This window comes from Cucumis sativus, chromosome 1, assembly GCF_000004075.3.
Source record: "Cucumis sativus cultivar 9930 chromosome 1, Cucumber_9930_V3, whole genome shotgun sequence".
In the NCBI taxonomy this organism is placed as follows: Eukaryota; Viridiplantae; Streptophyta; class Magnoliopsida; order Cucurbitales; family Cucurbitaceae; genus Cucumis; species Cucumis sativus.
In genome coordinates this window covers 13,230,186-13,248,560 of record NC_026655.2, presented here as the reverse complement: position 1 = coordinate 13,248,560, position 18,375 = coordinate 13,230,186, and the positions used below count along the sequence as shown (strand labels likewise).

Here is an 18,375-nt window from a genome sequence, read left to right as displayed (position 1 = left end):
AAGCATAATTTTGGTTCCTATACTTTTTAGATTCTTTCTATTTTAGTCTCTTTTTAAATATCTAAATTTGTCTTTTCTTTCGACAAAGCTCGTATTCTTAGTTTATTACTAAACTTTTAAAAAGTAAAAATAGCAAAACTATGAGTCTTCTCTTTTTTTATATAAATTTTGTTATTATATTCCCATAATATATTTACTTATATATAAAATTTAGGTTAAATTTGATACATAACCTATATTTACGTGTTATTTCCAAATAAATCTCTAAACTTTTTACTGTATTAGAGAATTTAAAATATATTTTCATTACACGAAATCTAAGATCTCTTCACTTTTATATATATATGTATATATTTGAAAAGACAAAAGAAGACTCGTTTTCTTCAATTTGGATGGGATGAATTCTCATCTATGTTATTTCGAGTCATTAATATATGCATTTCTATGTCAATTTTATCACATCTCTCTATTTCATATTGTTAATTTTCTATTTCCAAAACTTAAATTTTTATATCATCAAAATTTTAATATTTTTATTTTTATAGATACGACGTTGATATGAGTGGTGAATCAACATTTTTTTAAAAATCTTACAAAAATATGAAAAAAGAAGAGGTGTAATAATTAAAATGTCACTAACACTCCCGTGACGCTTTAATTTATGTTAAGAGAAACGTATAAAATCTATATATTAACTTTAAAATTTTATGTTTTAGAGGTTTTATTTTGATAATTATTTCTTATTAACATGTGTGTAAGATTCAAATAATATTTTTATTGATATTTTTGTCAACATCGATATTTCAAGGTAGGTGGAAGCCAAGTGGCATACGTACAATATAACCTAAGGATATTGATATTGATGGGTCAATTTTCATTAACTTTATAATTGCATTGTACCTTTGTTTTGTAGGCTTTAGTCTTTTGACCTGACACCAATGAAAAGTGTAACAAAGTGACTATCATTTTCTTGTGTTGCCAAACCCTATTCAATTTTACTTTTAAATTATCTTTTATGGAAGAAGCAATTTTGATAAAATATTGTACGATAGAATCCAAACTTTTAATTTTTGGATCCAAAATTTTATAGTTGATGAAATTTAAGTTTATTTTTGTTATGCAGATAAAATAAGTTTTCAAAAACTATTATTTTAATTGTGGTTTGAAAATATTGGTAGAAAGTGGAGAAAACAAGGAATTTAAAAATGAAAATATGTGCATTAGTGTAATTCTCAGAAACTAAAAGGTAGGAACAGTCATTGAATTTAAAGAAGTAAGTAAAAGTTAATATTGAATAAAACATTAGATATATGAAGAAGTAAAGTTTGAAATTTGATGTAATAGTGTTTTTAAAGGATGGGAGGTGACCAAGTTGGATCCACTATAACCCAATAAAAAATATGGCCCATATTAGAAACCAATTGGGTCAATTACATCACAAAACCCATATGTCTATGTTTCTACGTATAATTCAAACCCAAAATTACCAAATTTTAAATACTTAATATAACTAAATAAACAAAATAAAGCTACTTTTTTGTCCTTTAAAATTTAGTGCGTAATAATTAAATCCTCCAACTTAAGTTTCAGTTTTGCAGTAATTTAATTATCTCTATCTATCGTAACAATAGATCTCATCAAAATTAAGTTTTATGATGAACTATATATTTTCTGTTTATGACAAAGTAGTACTAACACATAGGTGAAAGAAAAGTTTATTAAATCTTATGAAGATATATAATATAGACTAATTAATCGTCACAATTCATAAAGAAGTAAAATAGACTGGGATTTGTTTTTATTGTTAAAATTGAAAGACTAAAACTATTTTTTAAGCTGAAATAAAATAAATTGTGTGGAGAGAAGATGAATACTTTAGAATAATTGATTATGATTTAAAGAGAAAGAAAAAGAAATTAGTCATCATATGAACGTACGCTATACTGATCATCAGTCTTACATTTTCTTTTTTCTGTTTTCTTTTCAAATTTTCAAAAGCCCAAAAGAAGAAGAAGAATCATACAAACAAAATACAAAAACACAAACCCTAAGAATCATTGATTAACAGAGATGGAAATTCGGGTAAAAAAAATAAAAAAATAAAGAAAAAAAACTGCCCTTACATCGAAACGATAGGAAAGAGAGATATGATATGGTCATATGGGATCGCTTACGAGAGATATCGAAATTGAAGCCAAAATACCAACAAATTTGTTTCCTCTTTTTTGGACGACATGTGTTACCTTGAACTGCATTGTGTCATTGGCGTTCACTTTCACAATCTTGCGATAATATTCGTGAATTTTTACCCAACGTGTTGACAGTGAAGCTACAAGTGACAACAAATTTGACATTCCGACGATTCGACAGTCGTCCAATCGTCTGGGCAGCAAGATTCATCTTTAACGACAAGGAAGTGTGGAGCTTCGTCTTATTATTTTTCATCCGCCGTTTCAACTCCTTAGGGAACGCCGATTTGGCGCGAAGTGACAAAGCAACCTTTTTCTCGGAGCCATGTTGTTGACGAATGAGAGGGAATTTAGTTGTGGCAAGTTGGTTTTTTCGGAAGGAGAGGGAGACACGTGAGGGAGATTTGAAGGAGATGGAGCCGACGGAGTTAGGATTAAGAATATCAAGGTTGATGAGGAAATTGCGTGTGGACGGAGTGAGTTTGAATTTCTTGAGCTCAATGACAGGGGGTTTGGGAAGGGTGAGAAGAGGAGGGAGGAGGAGGGCTAGGATGATGATGAGGAGAAGAAGGACGAAGATAGGGAGGAAGATACGAAAGCAACATGAGCGGCGACGAGAGGAGGTGACGACGGAGGGGTTACGATGACGTTCGACGATGAGGGCATTTTCGGGGGGAGGGATACGGTAGATTTGGTCTTTAGGGATTTGGACAACGTAGGTACCAGAGGAGAAGAAAAGAGAGTCGGGCGGAGGAGGAGGAGGGTGAACCGGCTCCGGCTCCGGCTCCGCCATGGGGGGAGACGAGGGGAAGGAGGGGGTGGGAAAGAAGAAGAAGAAGAAGAAAAAGAAGGAGAATTGAGGAAAATATTGGAGAGTAAAGGTTATGGTTGTGGTTCAGGGATTGCATGCATTGCATGGAGGGAGAGAGAGAGAGAGAGAGAGGATGAGGAAAGAGGGGAAGATAATTGGTTGGTTGTTTTTCCAAACCAAATCCGAATTCTAAGCCATTTCTTTGTTTTCTTTACAATTCATTTGGTTTAATATTAGAGAGAGAGAGGGGGGGTTGGCTTTTGGTTTTACCTGGTCAACTTTTCCCTATTTTATTTTTATTTTTAAAAATTTTCCCCCCCCTTCCATACACCACTACTCATAATCAATAAACATACTTAATTACCTTACCCTTGCATCAAATATCCATCTTTATTTAACCACAACCACTTTTGATGAGTCTTGTTTATTCATTTAAACCATAACCATCAATTAAGTTTAAAGACGTACACATGATGCATAATTTAAAATGTGTTTTTATCAACACTATCAATGAAAATTAAATATAATCCAACTCAATTAGTGACAAACTATTTATTGATGATATGAAAAGATAAAAATAGACATTCAATTAAAAATATAAATATATACCATAGTTGCAAATTAGATATAAAAAAGACTTTGATACGGTTGTTAGTAAAAATTGAAAGCATAAATGGATAAATTAAAAGAAAACTTAGAAGGAAAGTGAAAACTAAACTGAAAATTGAAGATTTTAAAGCGTAAAGATGTAAAATTCTGAAAATATAAAATCCAAATAAAGAATATGACTTTATATTCGCATTAAAAAATGATGCAATTTGTAATATAGTATACGTTTCCTTTTTCAATTTTGTGGTAAAGACAAAATTAGGTAACGGCTTGGTTGATAATTATATACATATTACTAAAACTTTGTTTGAACAAATTATGTTCATAACATTCAATTCAATTTATTTCTCTGTCCTCTTTCACATTTCTTAATGTTGCTTTTGTCATCACTTTTAATTTATATTCCAAAACAAATCAAAATATAGTTTTTCTCTTAAATTTATACATTAATATTCTATTCATTTATTATTATTAAACTCTCTCACAAAGTAGCATTATTAGCAATAACAATATTAAAGAAAAGTTGTAAATTTTAAATATCTTACTAATGTAACACCCAAATTTTAGGTTTAATATAGGTTAGATGTATTTATATTCTAAACTTTTTAACATGTGTTCAATATACTCTTAAAAATCTATTAATCTATTAGCCCTCCAACTATGTTATTTAAAAAGAAAAACGAGTATGTGATCGGTCAAAAAAAAAAAAAACTTACGGAAAACAAAATTTAAAAATGGAAAGATTTATGTTATAAAATTTGAAAATTGGGAGATTGATAGGGATTATATAAAATAGAAAGTTGTGAATGAATATTTAAAAGAAATTGTAGATAAAAAAAGAAGAAAAAAAAATGCAAAGAGAGACATGAGACTCAAAGTAGTTGAGGAAAAATAATAAATAGAGATATAGATTAGGAATTGTTGTTTCTTTTCCGAGTAATTTGCCAACTCTGACATTGTCTCTATTATTTCGACTTTTATTAACTATATTTCACATTCAATTCCCATGAGAAAGGCCACAATTTTTCAACACACATTTAATATCACTTAGCCGTTCTCAATTCTCCCACATCCTATTTCTTTTTCTTCGATCTCTTTTCACCATTTTTTTCTATTTTAATAATTATCATTATTAAATATTTTGATATTGTTTTATTCTCTTTCATGAACGATGTTTGTTTTGGTCAACTAACCAAAAAGATTATGGTTATGAGATAGTTTAATTGGATTATCTTCATATATCTAAATTATTCTGATTTTTTTTTCTTATAAGGAAACTGGTTTTCATTGACTTGAAATATAATTCTAAAGCTTTTTGAGAATAAATTTGCAGAAATAGATTAAATATTTAATTTTATTAATTAGAAGAAGAAGAAGAAGAAGAAGAAGAAAAGAATTCCGAAAATAGGCATTTCCTATAGTAAATTAATTTTAATTAAAAGTTTGAATTTTGAATGGGCCTCAAAGTTGGGCCTGTGGGGGGTCCCAGTAATATTTGGTCAATGGTCAACTCCTCCTCACACAACTTGTCTTCTCTCTCCCACTTGGCCTTTGCAGGCCGTTATTAAGATCCAAAGTAATCAAAAACAAACACAACCATCCTTTCTTTTCTTTTTTTTCTTCTTCTTATTTCATTTCTATTTCTTTTTCCTCACAGTTTCCAATGGCAGAGCAACAGGAACGTGAACAACAACAAAATGCTTCTTCTTCTTCTTCTTCTTCTTCTCCAACCATCTATACCAACGATGCCGACGCCTTTGAGTCTCTTCCCGATTCCCTCATTCTTCTCATCTTCAACTCTGTTTCCGATGTCAAAACTTTAATCCGTTGCAGAGCCGTTTCAAAGCGTTTCAACTCCCTCGTTCCCCATTCCGATTCCCTTTCTCTCAAGGTCGATTGCGTCATTTCCTCCGATTCAGATTCCGATTCCCACCAAAACTCCTTCCTCCTCTCCTTCTTCAAATCCGTCCTCAAATCCTTTCTCGATTTGCTTTCCCCTATTCTCCTCCAATCCGAATCACAAAACTCTCCAGCACAAATCCTCCGTCAGTTCCGCCGGATCCAGCACCTCCAGATCGAGTTTCCCACTACAGATCTCAAGGTCGAGCGAGTGGTCAAATGGAGAGCGGAGTTCGGTGACGCGCTCAAGAGCTGTGTGATTTTGATTTTTCGTGAAATTAGGAAGGGAGCGATTGAAGAAGATGATGTGGATTCGGATTTGGATTTCATTGGAGGGTTGAAATCGAAAGTGTTTATGACGATTAGTACTGTGATTACGGCGTCGGCTCGGCACCACGTGTTGGGGGAGGTGGTGGAGGAGCATTTGGAGATGGAGAGTTTGGCATTGAGAGACAGGGGAGGGGAAGGCGTGGTGGTGATGGAGAAGAAAGGTTTAGAGGAGTTGAGGAGATGGAGAATGGGAGACGGAGGAGAGGTGGCGGAGTGGAGGCGGACGAGAACGAGGGTGCCGAGCACGACGGTGAGGATGAGGCACAAGGGGAGGGTGGAGGTCAGGCGAGGGATGTGGATGGAGGATGCGACGTTGGTGGTGGTGAAGCCCAGTGGAAATGGGAGAAAGAGTGGAGATGGTGAGGTGGATAAAGAGGATGCAGAGGTGGCAGTTAGAGCATTTGAAGGTGATGATGTGTACAGAGAGGCAGTGGAAGCGTTACTGAGGAAGGGGAAGAGGTATCAGTTAGAAATGAACTCTTTCTAGATTTTTCTTTTCTTTTTTCTTCAAAATGTATTTATATATTGTACATTTTTAAATTTAATTACACTTTCTCTACAAATAAATAAATAATTCTTTTTTATTTTTAAAAAATTAGTTTTGAAGCAGGCTAGAGCCCACATATACACGGGCCTGGTCATTGGGCCTAACTACTGTTTTCGAAAGTGAATTCAGAAACCCAATTTGATAACTCTGAAAACATAGTGCACTCAGCGGTGGGGGTAACTATTGCATTATACCCAAAAATACATATGATCAATCCATGCTTATTCCCATTCTTCACCATTATTCCTTATCATTATAATTTAATTGCTATAAATATATACATTTATTTAGCTTCACAAGTAGCAATATACTCAACTTTCATAATAGAGTGTGTAATGACGCGTGGCTCAGGCTGCTTGATCATGCCAGGACATGCTTCTTGCATGTCCCAAGCCTAAATAACCTCTTTCGCTCAAAACACACGCTCATCTCACCTTGTCATCCTGGCAATCAACCCACCCATGGCCTTGTCTAGAAATATGATTTTTCTACCAGAAACTTAACTCGACTTTGAAGCTTAAATCAATAAGATTCCTTCTACAAACTTACTTAGAATGTCTTCACTAGCTTACCACAAAGTGTCACTAACAAATTCCAAGTATTGAGTTATGTAGCTCAAAATACTCTACATTGTTCAAGTTTTTTTTTTTTTTTTTTTGAAAATGACCTTTGAGTCTTTCTTCACTTCAATGCCTTTCTTCTTGGTAGCCTTTCTCTTGATACTACACTCAATTTAGGAGATTTTCGAAGTAGAGTTACCCAATTAACACAAGTTGATTGTTAACATAATTCGTCCAAAGTTGTACATATAGTGATCCTTGCATGCTCTTTGGTTGAACCTTTTTTTCTCACCTCTTACGCCCATACTTGCCACTTTCCAACTCATGCAAGACACTTATTTGGCAAAACTTAGGTATCTTGTATGTTGTCCACTTGTACTCTACCGCACATCTTACCTCATATTGCTTAAGTCATCCTTGGACGCATATCCCTTTTTCTATGAGGGTTCTTTAGTAAATTCTTACTGCCAAGAATGCCTAAGACTTTTTTTTCTCGCCTAATCTCCCAAACATCCTCAATGCCTTCAACAAACCATGCCATCTTGACTAGCATTTGGTTGAATTGCCCCATTGGCCGCATGACCTATGTCCACATAGCCCACCTCTTTGTTGCATGACATTCCTTATCCACGTTCTAACTTCTTTAGAGTTTCTTGACATTTCCTAGATGCTTAGCTTCCTTGCCTAGCGCATACCCTTGGTCATATAGCCTTGTCTTATAGAGGTTGTCTTGACACCTTTCGGCCATACCACATCTCAACCTTTGGCCACCCAACATGTCTCTTTAGAGGTTCGCTTGACACTTTTGGCCGCCTAGAGTATGCAACATGCCCTAGCCAACACTTAGCCAATTTTCGAACACCCTTTAGGCCTTTCTTTGTTACGATGACACTTTTCTTTTATCATCTTAAAAATATTAACACATCTTCCATAACACTTCAACTAAACTATCCAATCTTAAACCATCTTTCTCCTAACATCAACCCCTAATGTCCTATTGAGTTCTTTAGATGAATTAAGGATTATTGGGTATCGGTGTTTACACGCGAGATGTAAGTCTTCCTCCTTGGAATTACGTATAGTAGTGTGCGGAGGGAGAGGAATGTGATGCAGGTCTTCCTCCTCAACCCTAAGGAATTCTTCTTCGCTAACAATGCCCTTTTGATCGGGTAAGGGCTTGTTCGGTCAGGTCGTGAGGTGAAGGATGTTGTTATAATGATGGGGGATTTGGTGGTGAGAGGATAATAGACATGCGAGAGGACTTGGGTAAGATTGATGAGGGGGAGTTTCAATTTTTGGATGAGGACTGGAATTGAAGGATTTGGATTTTGGAGGAGGCAATGAGAGAGTTAGGGGTCAGATTGCAAGAGGTTTAGGGTCGATGGCCACGTCTAGCTTTCGACTTTTTTCCTTTTTATACGAGTTAGACGCGTCATCGTGGACATTTCTCCTCTTGAGTAGTGGTGGCAGCGGAGAAGCCTCTTCTTCTTCTCTGTCATTCCATTCTTCTCCCTTAACTTTATTTAAGGTTTTGAGGTGTCTCTCTTCTTCTTTATTTTGATGGAGTGTTATGGTTTGGTTGAGATTCGCCTGAGAACATGCATAAGGGGTGATTGCAGAAAAGCTAAAAGCTTAGGAACCGTCGGAGGAAGGGCAGATCATTAATTGTATGTAACGCCTTCCTCTTACGTGGTGGCAGCAACGTTGAGAATAGATTTAGGGATTCCCGACGTATCATTAATCGCGTGGGAATATGTTTAGGGATTTCTGACGTTTAACAAATCAGGTCATGAATAGGGTGCTATTCCCGACGTTTTCGTCGTGCGTCAGGAGTTCTCTGTCTTTTTTAACTCCATTCTTTACATAAAGGAAACATAAAGAGAAAGAAAATGAGAGAGGGAGAGGGAGACCGAGAGGAAGATTGAGAAGAAGAGGGCATTGTCATCACCATTGTCGTCCCTGTTGTCGTCCCGTCGTCGTCGCCATCGGTAAGTGGTTTAGTTTAGTTATTGTTTTGTTTTAGTTAATTAGTTTTAGTATTTAGATTTCAAATTTGTTTTAGGTGTTAGATTTTAGATTTCAAATTAGTTTTAGTATTTAGATTTTGAATTAGTTGTAAGTTTTAGTAATGAAATTTAATTTCAAGTGTTGTTAGAATTTTGAATTAGTTGTAGGTTTTAGAAATTTGAATTTGAAGTGTTGAAGTTGAGATTGAAGTGTTGAAGTTGAGGTTGAAGTGTTGAAGTTGAGTTTGAATTTAAAATTTTCAATTTGAATTTAGGAATTAAATGAAGTTATTTTTTTTTAAAAAAAATAGAGGATCTCCCGACGCATGGTTCCTAGACATCTCTCGATGCTATATTGACAACATCTTCGACGTTCATACAACGTCGGAAGATGTCTAGAAACCCTCAACGCACAACATTGTGCATCGGGAGTTCCTCTCCCGATACATTTTTCCTCACTTGTGTTCCGACGTATATTAGTGCGTCAGAAAAGCCTTTTCTGACGCTTTTTATATATCTCCCAATGATTTTATGCATCGAGAGAGTCCTCATTTCTTGTAGTGTTAGACAAAGAGCTTCAATGTGGTAGAGGGGAAAGGCATGACACCTTTAGGTGCTTTCATCAAAGGGAGGATTGAGGTTCTGATTATGGCGCTAAGGTTAACTGCCATCTTCTTCTTAATGCAATAAATCATCATTGTGCACTCTAGTGGGATGGTGTTGTTGTCAACCAGGCAGGCGATTTCGTTTTCAAGTCTTAGGTCTTAATTCTTAACAACCTTTGAGTATTGATGCTCTACCCCAACCCTCATCCAAAACGATAACTAACACAATGGTTTGGAAGTTTTTTGTGAAACATCATCTATACTTTTTTCTTTAATGGTCGATGAAAAAAAAGTCAGGAAAATGGTATTTCTGACCATTTTAAGTGTTACCAAAATATCCACATTTGGTGTAGTATGGTATTGTTTTGAATATTTTTGTAAAATAGTGGATCAAGAAGTTTTACTAAGATAAAGTTTCATGTTGGACAAGAGGATAGTGGATGGGAATTAAGTTGAATGGTCCACTTTTTTTTTAAATCCTTTAAGGTTTTATGAAAACCTTTCACAATACCTTTTCATAATCATTTTGTAAAAATAATATCAAATCATTTAAATATACCGAAAAATTATTTCATTTCGAATAAACCTTTCTTTATGCTTAAAAAATCATTTCATTTTGTCAAGGATCCCGAATCGTTCTCTACGCTTGGTCTCATTACCTCGCGTTTAGACTACTGTATCAACAGCATCTGAGAACATACAAATTCGTCTTTGTTGCTATACCGCTAAGCTTTATACGCTCATTTCAATGCATAAGTCAGCTTCTTATTACCATGTAGTTTGTACACTCCATGGTGGCCTTCACTCTTTATGTGCACACAAAAGTTAGCATCATCTCAAAGAAACATAGTATTGAAATCATAGTCATCAAATCAAGCTTTAATATTATAAATAATGCTTGAAAACATAACTTTTCGTAGAAATCTTTCTGAAACATTCTCATCTGAATTCTTCTTTCAAATCAGTAAAGAGAAATCGTAATAAAGTTTCTTAACATAAATTCTTTTGACTGAAAAGCACTCACCAAACTTCACTAAAGAAGTCCTTCTCACAACCATCTTTTCGCGTGGCTAAACCAACAACACTTTAACATTTCAACAAAACTCTCGTCATCCCCTCCTTAGTTACCTAAATTCTCCTATTTTATAGATCCCTTATACTAACTTAGTCATGCAAATCCTTAATATTTAACCTAGTCATGCTCAAATCCTTAATCTTACATGTTAACCCATGTCAAATCAGATTTGACATTTTCTTTACAAACCTTGCTCCCCGCCTAACCCAAACCGTGAATAAATTCAACCACTTAACATTTCTCGTGAATAACCTTATCGCTTGATTATATTTTTATTATAAGAAACGTTCCACCTGAACTAACCAACTTTTACTCGCATAAAACTCTTATCACGAACTTAAACTCCAAGGCTTCCTCGTAGACTTCTTCTCCACGAAACACTTGGTTCTTCTCGCGAAGACCACCCAAAACTCCTAGTCTAACACTCAAAACTTTCATTTCTTAACTTACGCAAAGACTTTTTCGCTTCTTATCTGTAACGACCCAACTTTTTACCTAAGTCGAGGTCATTAACTTTTGACAAAAGACCTTGGTTAATTAAAATTTAAAACCTCAAAAGAACAAAATTTATTTTGTTTGTTTGGGCCCCAGTTTTAAATTACTAAAATTCACATGAAAATTTAAAACTAAAAAGTTTCAAATCTTTGAATACTTTAAAACTTCAAAATTTTCTAAACAGTCTCACGTTCGAATACAAATAATACTATAAATCACTAAGCGGAAGCAAAATTTTAAAGTGTCCCCTGTGGCGGTCACGCTTCCTTCCTGCCCCTCGCCGGTTTGCTGCCTTTATTACCTTTGCCTGAAAAATTAAACATAAGGAGGGTGAGTATAAAAATACCCAGTAAGAGACCCTCTACTGGTCCCGTCAGGGGAAAATAAATTGTTAACATTCTATTGGGACACCCTGTACAGTCGCAGTCTTGTGATCCCGTAGGATGCACATTTCAGTCTAACGCCCCGAGGGACGTACATTTCAGTCTAGTGTTCTGCAGAAACACATATCAGTCTAATGCTCCCGAAGGTCGCATAAAAATTGGTGATCCCGTAGGACACCTACAAGGCATACATCCCAATAAAACTAACAATTTTTCCCCTCAATCCATTCTAACCATCTTTACGGTAATTTATGACATCTTTCAGTTACTTCAAAATATAAAGTTCTTTCACTCAACATTCTAACAGTCAACCTATCTCACTTAAGTTCGAAGGTCGTTGATAACATTTTAATACATCTGTCAAGTAAACAACAAAGTCACAACACCCCTCATTTTTACCAGCGCAAACCACAGTTCAGTATAATCCACATTCAACCGAAACAAATTCACTAGTTCACATCCAAATCTTTATACAGCACAATCTATTAATATCATCATGTACACATAAGCATAATTTCAGTCATTCACATGTATACTTTCGGCAATCCACATCAATTCACACATCAATGTATTTATATATATGTTTCCAGTCAAATACAACATACACTAAACATTTAGTCTGCAACCAAACGTGTACATCTTAATCATCATCCATACAGTCCAACACAACTCAAAAACTTTAGGTGAGTCCAGTAGAAAGTCCCTTACCTCAAAGTTAGGGAAGCTCCCTTAATCAACTATCGTCCACGAAACAATCCAAATAAGGGCAAACCGAAATCAAAATTCACAAATTGGTTGTGAATTTAAGTGATCCAAGGTTACCTTTCACACCTTCAAGAATAATTTATCAAATTAGTCAATTAACCCATCCGTAACGTTTGAACACCTTGAAAACATCACACACCCATACTTAAATTGTTTTGAAAACGACTACAATTTCATAACTTCAATCTTACCAACAATACTTCGACGGATCTCAGTAAAAATAGGGGCAGCGGCAATCGATTCTAAACAAAAACCATCGTGCAAACAGATTAGAGTGTACGTCGGTTTGTGAATCGCGGTTAGAAGAAAAAACACGTTGCTGGAAGAAGAGGAAACACGCGCGGCTAGAAGGAGGCGTGCGCGCTGCCTCAAAATCGATCGACGATCTGACGCGGCGACTGGGCTTCACGAACGGAGAAGAAGAGAGGAAAGGAATGGACGACGGCTGGACTTGGCTTCGACGGAGACAGAGGTCACGCGGCGGGGCTGGGCAGAGGGTCACGCGGCGGTGGGCGGAGGCCATGGATCTGAACGGCAAGGGAAGGGGAGAAGATGATGGTCGGCTGGGTTAGGGTACAGGAAAGAGAAGAAGAAAAAGATGGAGAGAGGGGTGTCGCACGCGTGAGAGAGGGGAGAGAGGAAAAAGATATTTTAATTTCTTTTTTTTTCCTTTTTTTTTATGCTAATTAATAATAATAATAATAATATATTATTATTATGAAAGACTTTTCCAACACTTTTTTTTTTAAGACAAAACAACAAAATGACGTCGAACAAAAATTAAGAGTAAAAATATCGAATGGTCCGATTAAATTAATTACCTTAGAGTTCGGGGTGTTACATTATCGCACAACTTCTTTCGCGAACTACCCACTTATCGCAAAAAAGTATACTTAACCGTAAAAGATCTTATCACTTAATCTTTCCATGGATTTATTTGAACACCAACTTCTTAATTCTTAGCCGAATTTTACTTCCTTACTCAAATTAGAAATGGGTCGCACAACTTCCTTCGCGAACTACCCACTGAATCGCAATAACGTATACTTAACCATAAATTTTTTTATCGCTTAATCCTTTTCGTTGATTTATTCAAACGCCAAATTCTTAATACCTAGCCAAATTTTACTTCATTACTCAAATTAGAAATGGGTCTCACATTTAGAGCCTATCGCTTCTTTAAGATACATGATCTTACCGATTCAGAGAAATTAACCACAGGCGTTATTAGTTTTGATGATCTGGCATTGGATTGGTACCAAGCACAAGAAGAGTTGGAAGTTTTTAAGAATTGGGCTGACCTGAAAGAACGAATGCTTGTACAGTTTCGATCAATTCGAGAAGGAACTTTGGTTGGAAGATTTTTCTCAATCAAACAGAAAATGAATGTAGAAGAATACCGCAACCGATTTGATCGATATTTAGCTCTGGTAGCATTTCTTCAAACGGTAGTGTTAGAGGAGACTTTGATGATTGGGCTTAGCCCATGAATAAAAATGGAAGTGGAAACCGTGGAACCGATTGGGTTGGCCCAGATGATGAAATTTGCGTTGAAGATTGAGAATAAGGAACTAGTGAGAAAAGAGTGTGGGTTGAGCAGTGCATTTCATGTAAAACTGCAACTCACCCTATCTATTGTGGAAAACAACAATACAATGATGACTAAGGAAGAAACCAGCAATGGAAAGTCTGCTGATGAGAGCTATCACCCTGAAAGGAGTTACTGATAGAACTAAGACATGCACAACAGAAAAAGAATCGAAATTCTACCCTAATTAGGGCTTAGTTAACGAGACTAAACCAAAAAATAAGGTTTTTAGAATACTTACATTTGAAGCTGCGTTTTATTCGAACAACCACTAAGTTTGACTTAGTATCCTCTAGACTCATAATCGAGTTGTGGGACCCGTTGGATGAAAGAACCGGACGAGAGAAATAGATGAAAAAAAATGGGCGTGGTAAATTTTCTTTTTTTTTTAAAGTAAATAAGAAAAAGAAATTCCATTTGGTGTGAAAGCCCAAATATAATAGCCAACCCATCAAATGAGTTCAAAGGCCCCATTTATAAGGATTTTTCATTCAAAATTGTATGTCCATGCAATACTAAAGTCCAACAACTCAAAGTCCACTTTCTCTAGCAAGGACTTGATAAAAAAAGAGAATATGAGTTAATAGGAAAATGAAAGGGAATTCCTTGGAAAGTTGGTTTGTGTGTCATTAAAAGTCAAGGTGGAAAACAAAGTACAACATATGGCTAAATGTGAGAGTAGGCGTGCAAGTATAATAAATACCTACCAAGATGTTTATTAATAACATGTGTTTGATACATAATTACAACACTTTGACCAAACAACCAATGCTTAACTATTTTCAAAACGTCTGGTCATCTCGCTGCAAATCCTTCAACCTTCTTCTCTACTTGGCCTAAACACCTCATCTTGGAAGATGAATTTTTGAAAGAATGTCTAAAAGACTAAGGTTTTATGAAATCCTTTTCGCAATACCTTTTCATAAACATCATTTCGCATAAACAACATCAAATAATTTTATCTCGCATAAACCTTTCTTTATCCTTAACATACTCATAACATAACAATTTCACATAAACACACATTAGTTAACATTCATTCCTTTCACCAAGGATTTTGAATCGTTCTCTACACTTTGATGTAGAACATCTCCCTTCTTGATGTTTCTTGAGTTTTATCCTAGAGGAGGGGTTTGAATTACCATTTTTATAGTTTAGGATTAGTTATTTGAATTACCAATTTTGTATCTTGAGTTAGTTATAACTAACTCAACTCCAAGTTAAACTAACTCAACCCCAAGTTAGTTTAACAACTCTTGTAATCTCCAGCCTATAAAAAAGCTTCTCATTTTCATTAATAAGACATAAAAAAAGAGGCATTATACATAAAGATTTCTAGCTTTGCAATTACTGCATCAATTGGTATCAGAGCGTGATCCTAGCTCACTCTTCCCTAAAAAAACTTGGATCCTACCACTCTTATCCATGGACGCGGAAGCCTCCTTCAACCAACGCTTGCAGTTGGTAGAACAAGCTATTGAAGAACTTCGAAAAGGGCAGTCGAATATACAGCAATCGTTAGTAGAATTAACAAACCTTTTTACCCGATTTCATGTCCAACCTTTAGAAGAAGCAATTCAGCCCCAAGAAACCCAATTGCAGCAAACCAAGAAAGACAAGAAAAACCAATAAACCCTGTTGTAAACCAAGAACTACTAAGAAATCAACCTATTCACATCCACAATAATCGATTGTATGGAAACAACGTACTTGGAAATTTCTTAAACGATTCTGACTCTTCCGATGAAGACAACTTGCTGAACATTCATCAAGAACCTCAACAAAGGCTTGGACTTCGACCATACTTTCAAGAAGATCAAGAAATACGTATGAAAGTGGATCTCCCTACCTTCAATGGTCAAATGGACGTGGAGAAGTTTCTTGATTGGATCAAGAACGTAGAAAATTTTTTCGACTATGCCAATACACCCGAACACAAGAAGGTTCGATTAGTTGCTCTCAAACTTCAAGGTGGCGCAAGCGCTTGGTGGGATCAATTACAAAACAATAGACGATTATTCGGTAAACAATCTAAAGATTAGTTGAATATCTTATAAAAAGTGTAATTAAATGTATATGTGGGCTCTACTGGAAACATATATATATACATTGATGTGTGAATTGATGTGGATTGCCGAAAGTATACATGTGAATGACTGAAATTATGCTTATGTGTACATGATGATATTAATAGATTGTGCTGTATAAAGATTGGATGTGAACTAGTGAATTTGTTTCGGTTGGATGTGGATTATACTGAACTGTGGTTTGTGCTGGTGAACTGAGGGGTGTATTGACTTGACTGTATAGTGGATTGACTGATGTATTAGCATTTTATTGACAGACATATGATTGTAGTAAATAAGTTGACTGTTAGGATGTTGAAAGAAAGGACTTTGTGATTTGAAGTAACTGAAAGATGGGTTGAATGGAATGAGGGGATAAATTGTTAGGTTGTATTGGGATGTTTACCTTGTAGGTGTCCCGGGATCACCAATTTATTTTGCACCTTCGGGAGCATTTGACTGATATGTGTTTCTGCAGAACACTTGACTGATATGTACGTCCCTCGGGGCGTTAGACTGATATGTACGTCCTCGGGCGTTAGACTGAAATGTGTATCCTACGGGATCACAAGACTGCGACTGTACAGGGTGTCCCAATAGAACTTTAACAATTTATTTTCCCCTGAAGAGACTAGTAGAGGGTCTCTTACTGAGTATTGTTATACTCACCCTTCTTATGTTTAATTTTCAGGCAAAGGTAATAAAGGTGGCAAACCGGCGAGGGGCAGGAAGGAAGCGTGATTGCCATAGGAAACGTGTCATTTTGCTTCCGCTTATGGTTTCTTTTAAGGTTTAAGATGTACTAAAACTTAGTTTACAAACTTTTATTTGTAAATAGTGTTATTTTTAAGTTTTCTCGAATATTTGAAAATCAGGCCTGACATAGATTGTTTTTAAATTGACTTACGCTTCATTTTGTATCAACTAAAGTCTTTTGTAAAAAATTAACGACCTCGACTTACCCAGAAAAGTTGGGTCGTTACAACTATATTGGCTGCCTCTCAGTGGGCTATAGGTTTTCCAATGGTCATTTGAGACTGGTTGATAATAGCAAAAGTTAGAGCTTGAGAAGAAGGAGCGAAGAAAGTAGTGAAGACAAAAGAAGAAAGAAAGCTGAGTGAAAAACGAAAATTGACAAGGTAGAGATGTGACATGAAAATGATGATGAGAAGTGAAGGAGGCACGACACAATACTGGTACACAATGACAAAGCCTTGATAATTAAAAAAAGGATGGTGCCAAGAAAAATTTAAATACAAAAAAAAATGAAGGTTTCTTGCAAGTGTATTGAGTGAATGGGAGAAAGAATGGATAAAAAAGGTAGAAAGAGAGAAAGAGAAGTCAAGGGCAGAGATACATAGCTTTGTATATAGAAATTTTATGTTTATACTCCATTATACGTTGTGGAGAATATAACATCCTGATATGTCTGATTCAATTTGAATGATGCAATTATTTATTTTTCTGCAATAATTCTACTTCTAGAACCTAAATTTTGAAAGCCTACTAATTTTTCAGAATTAATTCGAGACCCCACTTTTGCTCCCCTTTCTACCTACGGTTACTTTTTGCTTAAACTGTAAAAGTTGTTTCAAAATTTTTGCTGAAACTTGTAAAATTTGTTTGAAGTTCGTATATCTCTCACATATTGCAAGGTTTCTTAATAGAATAGATCCAAGATTATATATGTTCAAACCAACTGGTGATTTAATTATCAAAGATATTATGATTTTGTCCAGTTTTTTTTTCAGTCACTACTAGAAAAATGGATTTTAATCAAGACATTGTGTCGTTGAAAATAAAAGAAAAAAGAGGTGGGATGAGGTACATTGTGTTGTTGAAAATAAAATATGTATTATTTCTTAAAACAATCATATTGACACAATTTAATTTATTTCAACACAATTTTTGCGTCATTAATTAACGACAATTTTTTTGTCATTAAAAAAATTTTCAAATGAAAAAAGCTCAAATTTCAAAAAAATTCGAAGTGGGCTACCGAGTCGTTATGAAGAACCCTTGCCCTCCAATTTTTTTGCCACTTGTCGTCGTCGATTCCACACTCCAACCACTGTTGTCGTTGCTCCCACAACAAGCCTTCGCCGTCAAACCCACCAATATAGCCACTTTCGTCGAATAAATTTATTTAGAAATATAAGTTTTAATGACACTTGAAATCAAGAAAAGGGATATGAGGGAATAAAATGTGTCGTTAAAAATAAAAATACAAAATTTTTTGTGACACAAATTGAGTTTTCTTGACAAAATTTTGGCATTGTAAATAATGGCATAAATTATGTGTCATTAAAAATTACCCTAATAAAAAATCAATGTTTTCCTTCAATCATACGTTTTTTGATTTAAAACAAATAATTTCGAAGCTTTCATCCCACTTGTGAACAATGACCGAAAAAAACCTTACTTCATCCCACATCGTCGCTGTCTTT

The 18,375-nt window shown here is 35.2% G+C and overlaps 2 protein-coding genes and 1 long non-coding RNA gene across 4 annotated transcripts; 1 reads left to right on the top strand and 2 right to left on the bottom strand.

Annotated features, from left to right (window-relative positions):
* Positions 1-1,871: 1,871 nt before the first annotated feature.
* LOC101202802 (NDR1/HIN1-like protein 13) lies at positions 1,872-3,181 on the bottom strand. Its single transcript, XM_004150613.3, has one exon. The coding sequence runs from the start codon at positions 2,980-2,982 to the stop codon at positions 2,260-2,262; it is 723 nt and encodes a 240-aa protein (XP_004150661.1). The 5' UTR covers positions 2,983-3,181; the 3' UTR covers positions 1,872-2,259.
* A 1,882-nt stretch (positions 3,182-5,063) lies between these two features.
* Positions 5,064-16,678, top strand: LOC101203038 (F-box protein At1g22220). 2 transcript variants are annotated; one of them, XM_031881979.1, is made up of 2 exons: positions 5,064-6,297; positions 16,620-16,678. In XM_031881979.1, the coding sequence occupies exons 1-2, from the start codon at positions 5,273-5,275 to the stop codon at positions 16,627-16,629; spliced, it is 1,035 nt and encodes a 344-aa protein (XP_031737839.1). In that variant the 5' UTR covers positions 5,064-5,272; the 3' UTR covers positions 16,630-16,678. The 2 variants fall into 2 exon arrangements, with proteins under 2 accessions (XP_031737839.1, XP_004150662.2); XM_004150614.3 differs by lacking the exon at positions 16,620-16,678 and having other exon boundaries at positions 5,064-6,539.
* Positions 11,251-12,925, bottom strand: LOC116402537. The gene is made up of 3 exons (XR_004214983.1): positions 12,466-12,925; positions 12,218-12,340; positions 11,251-11,433 (listed from the first exon to the last, which is right to left on the bottom strand). It is a non-coding gene; the product is annotated as an uncharacterized LOC116402537 (long non-coding RNA).
* Positions 16,679-18,375: the final 1,697 nt, after the last annotated feature.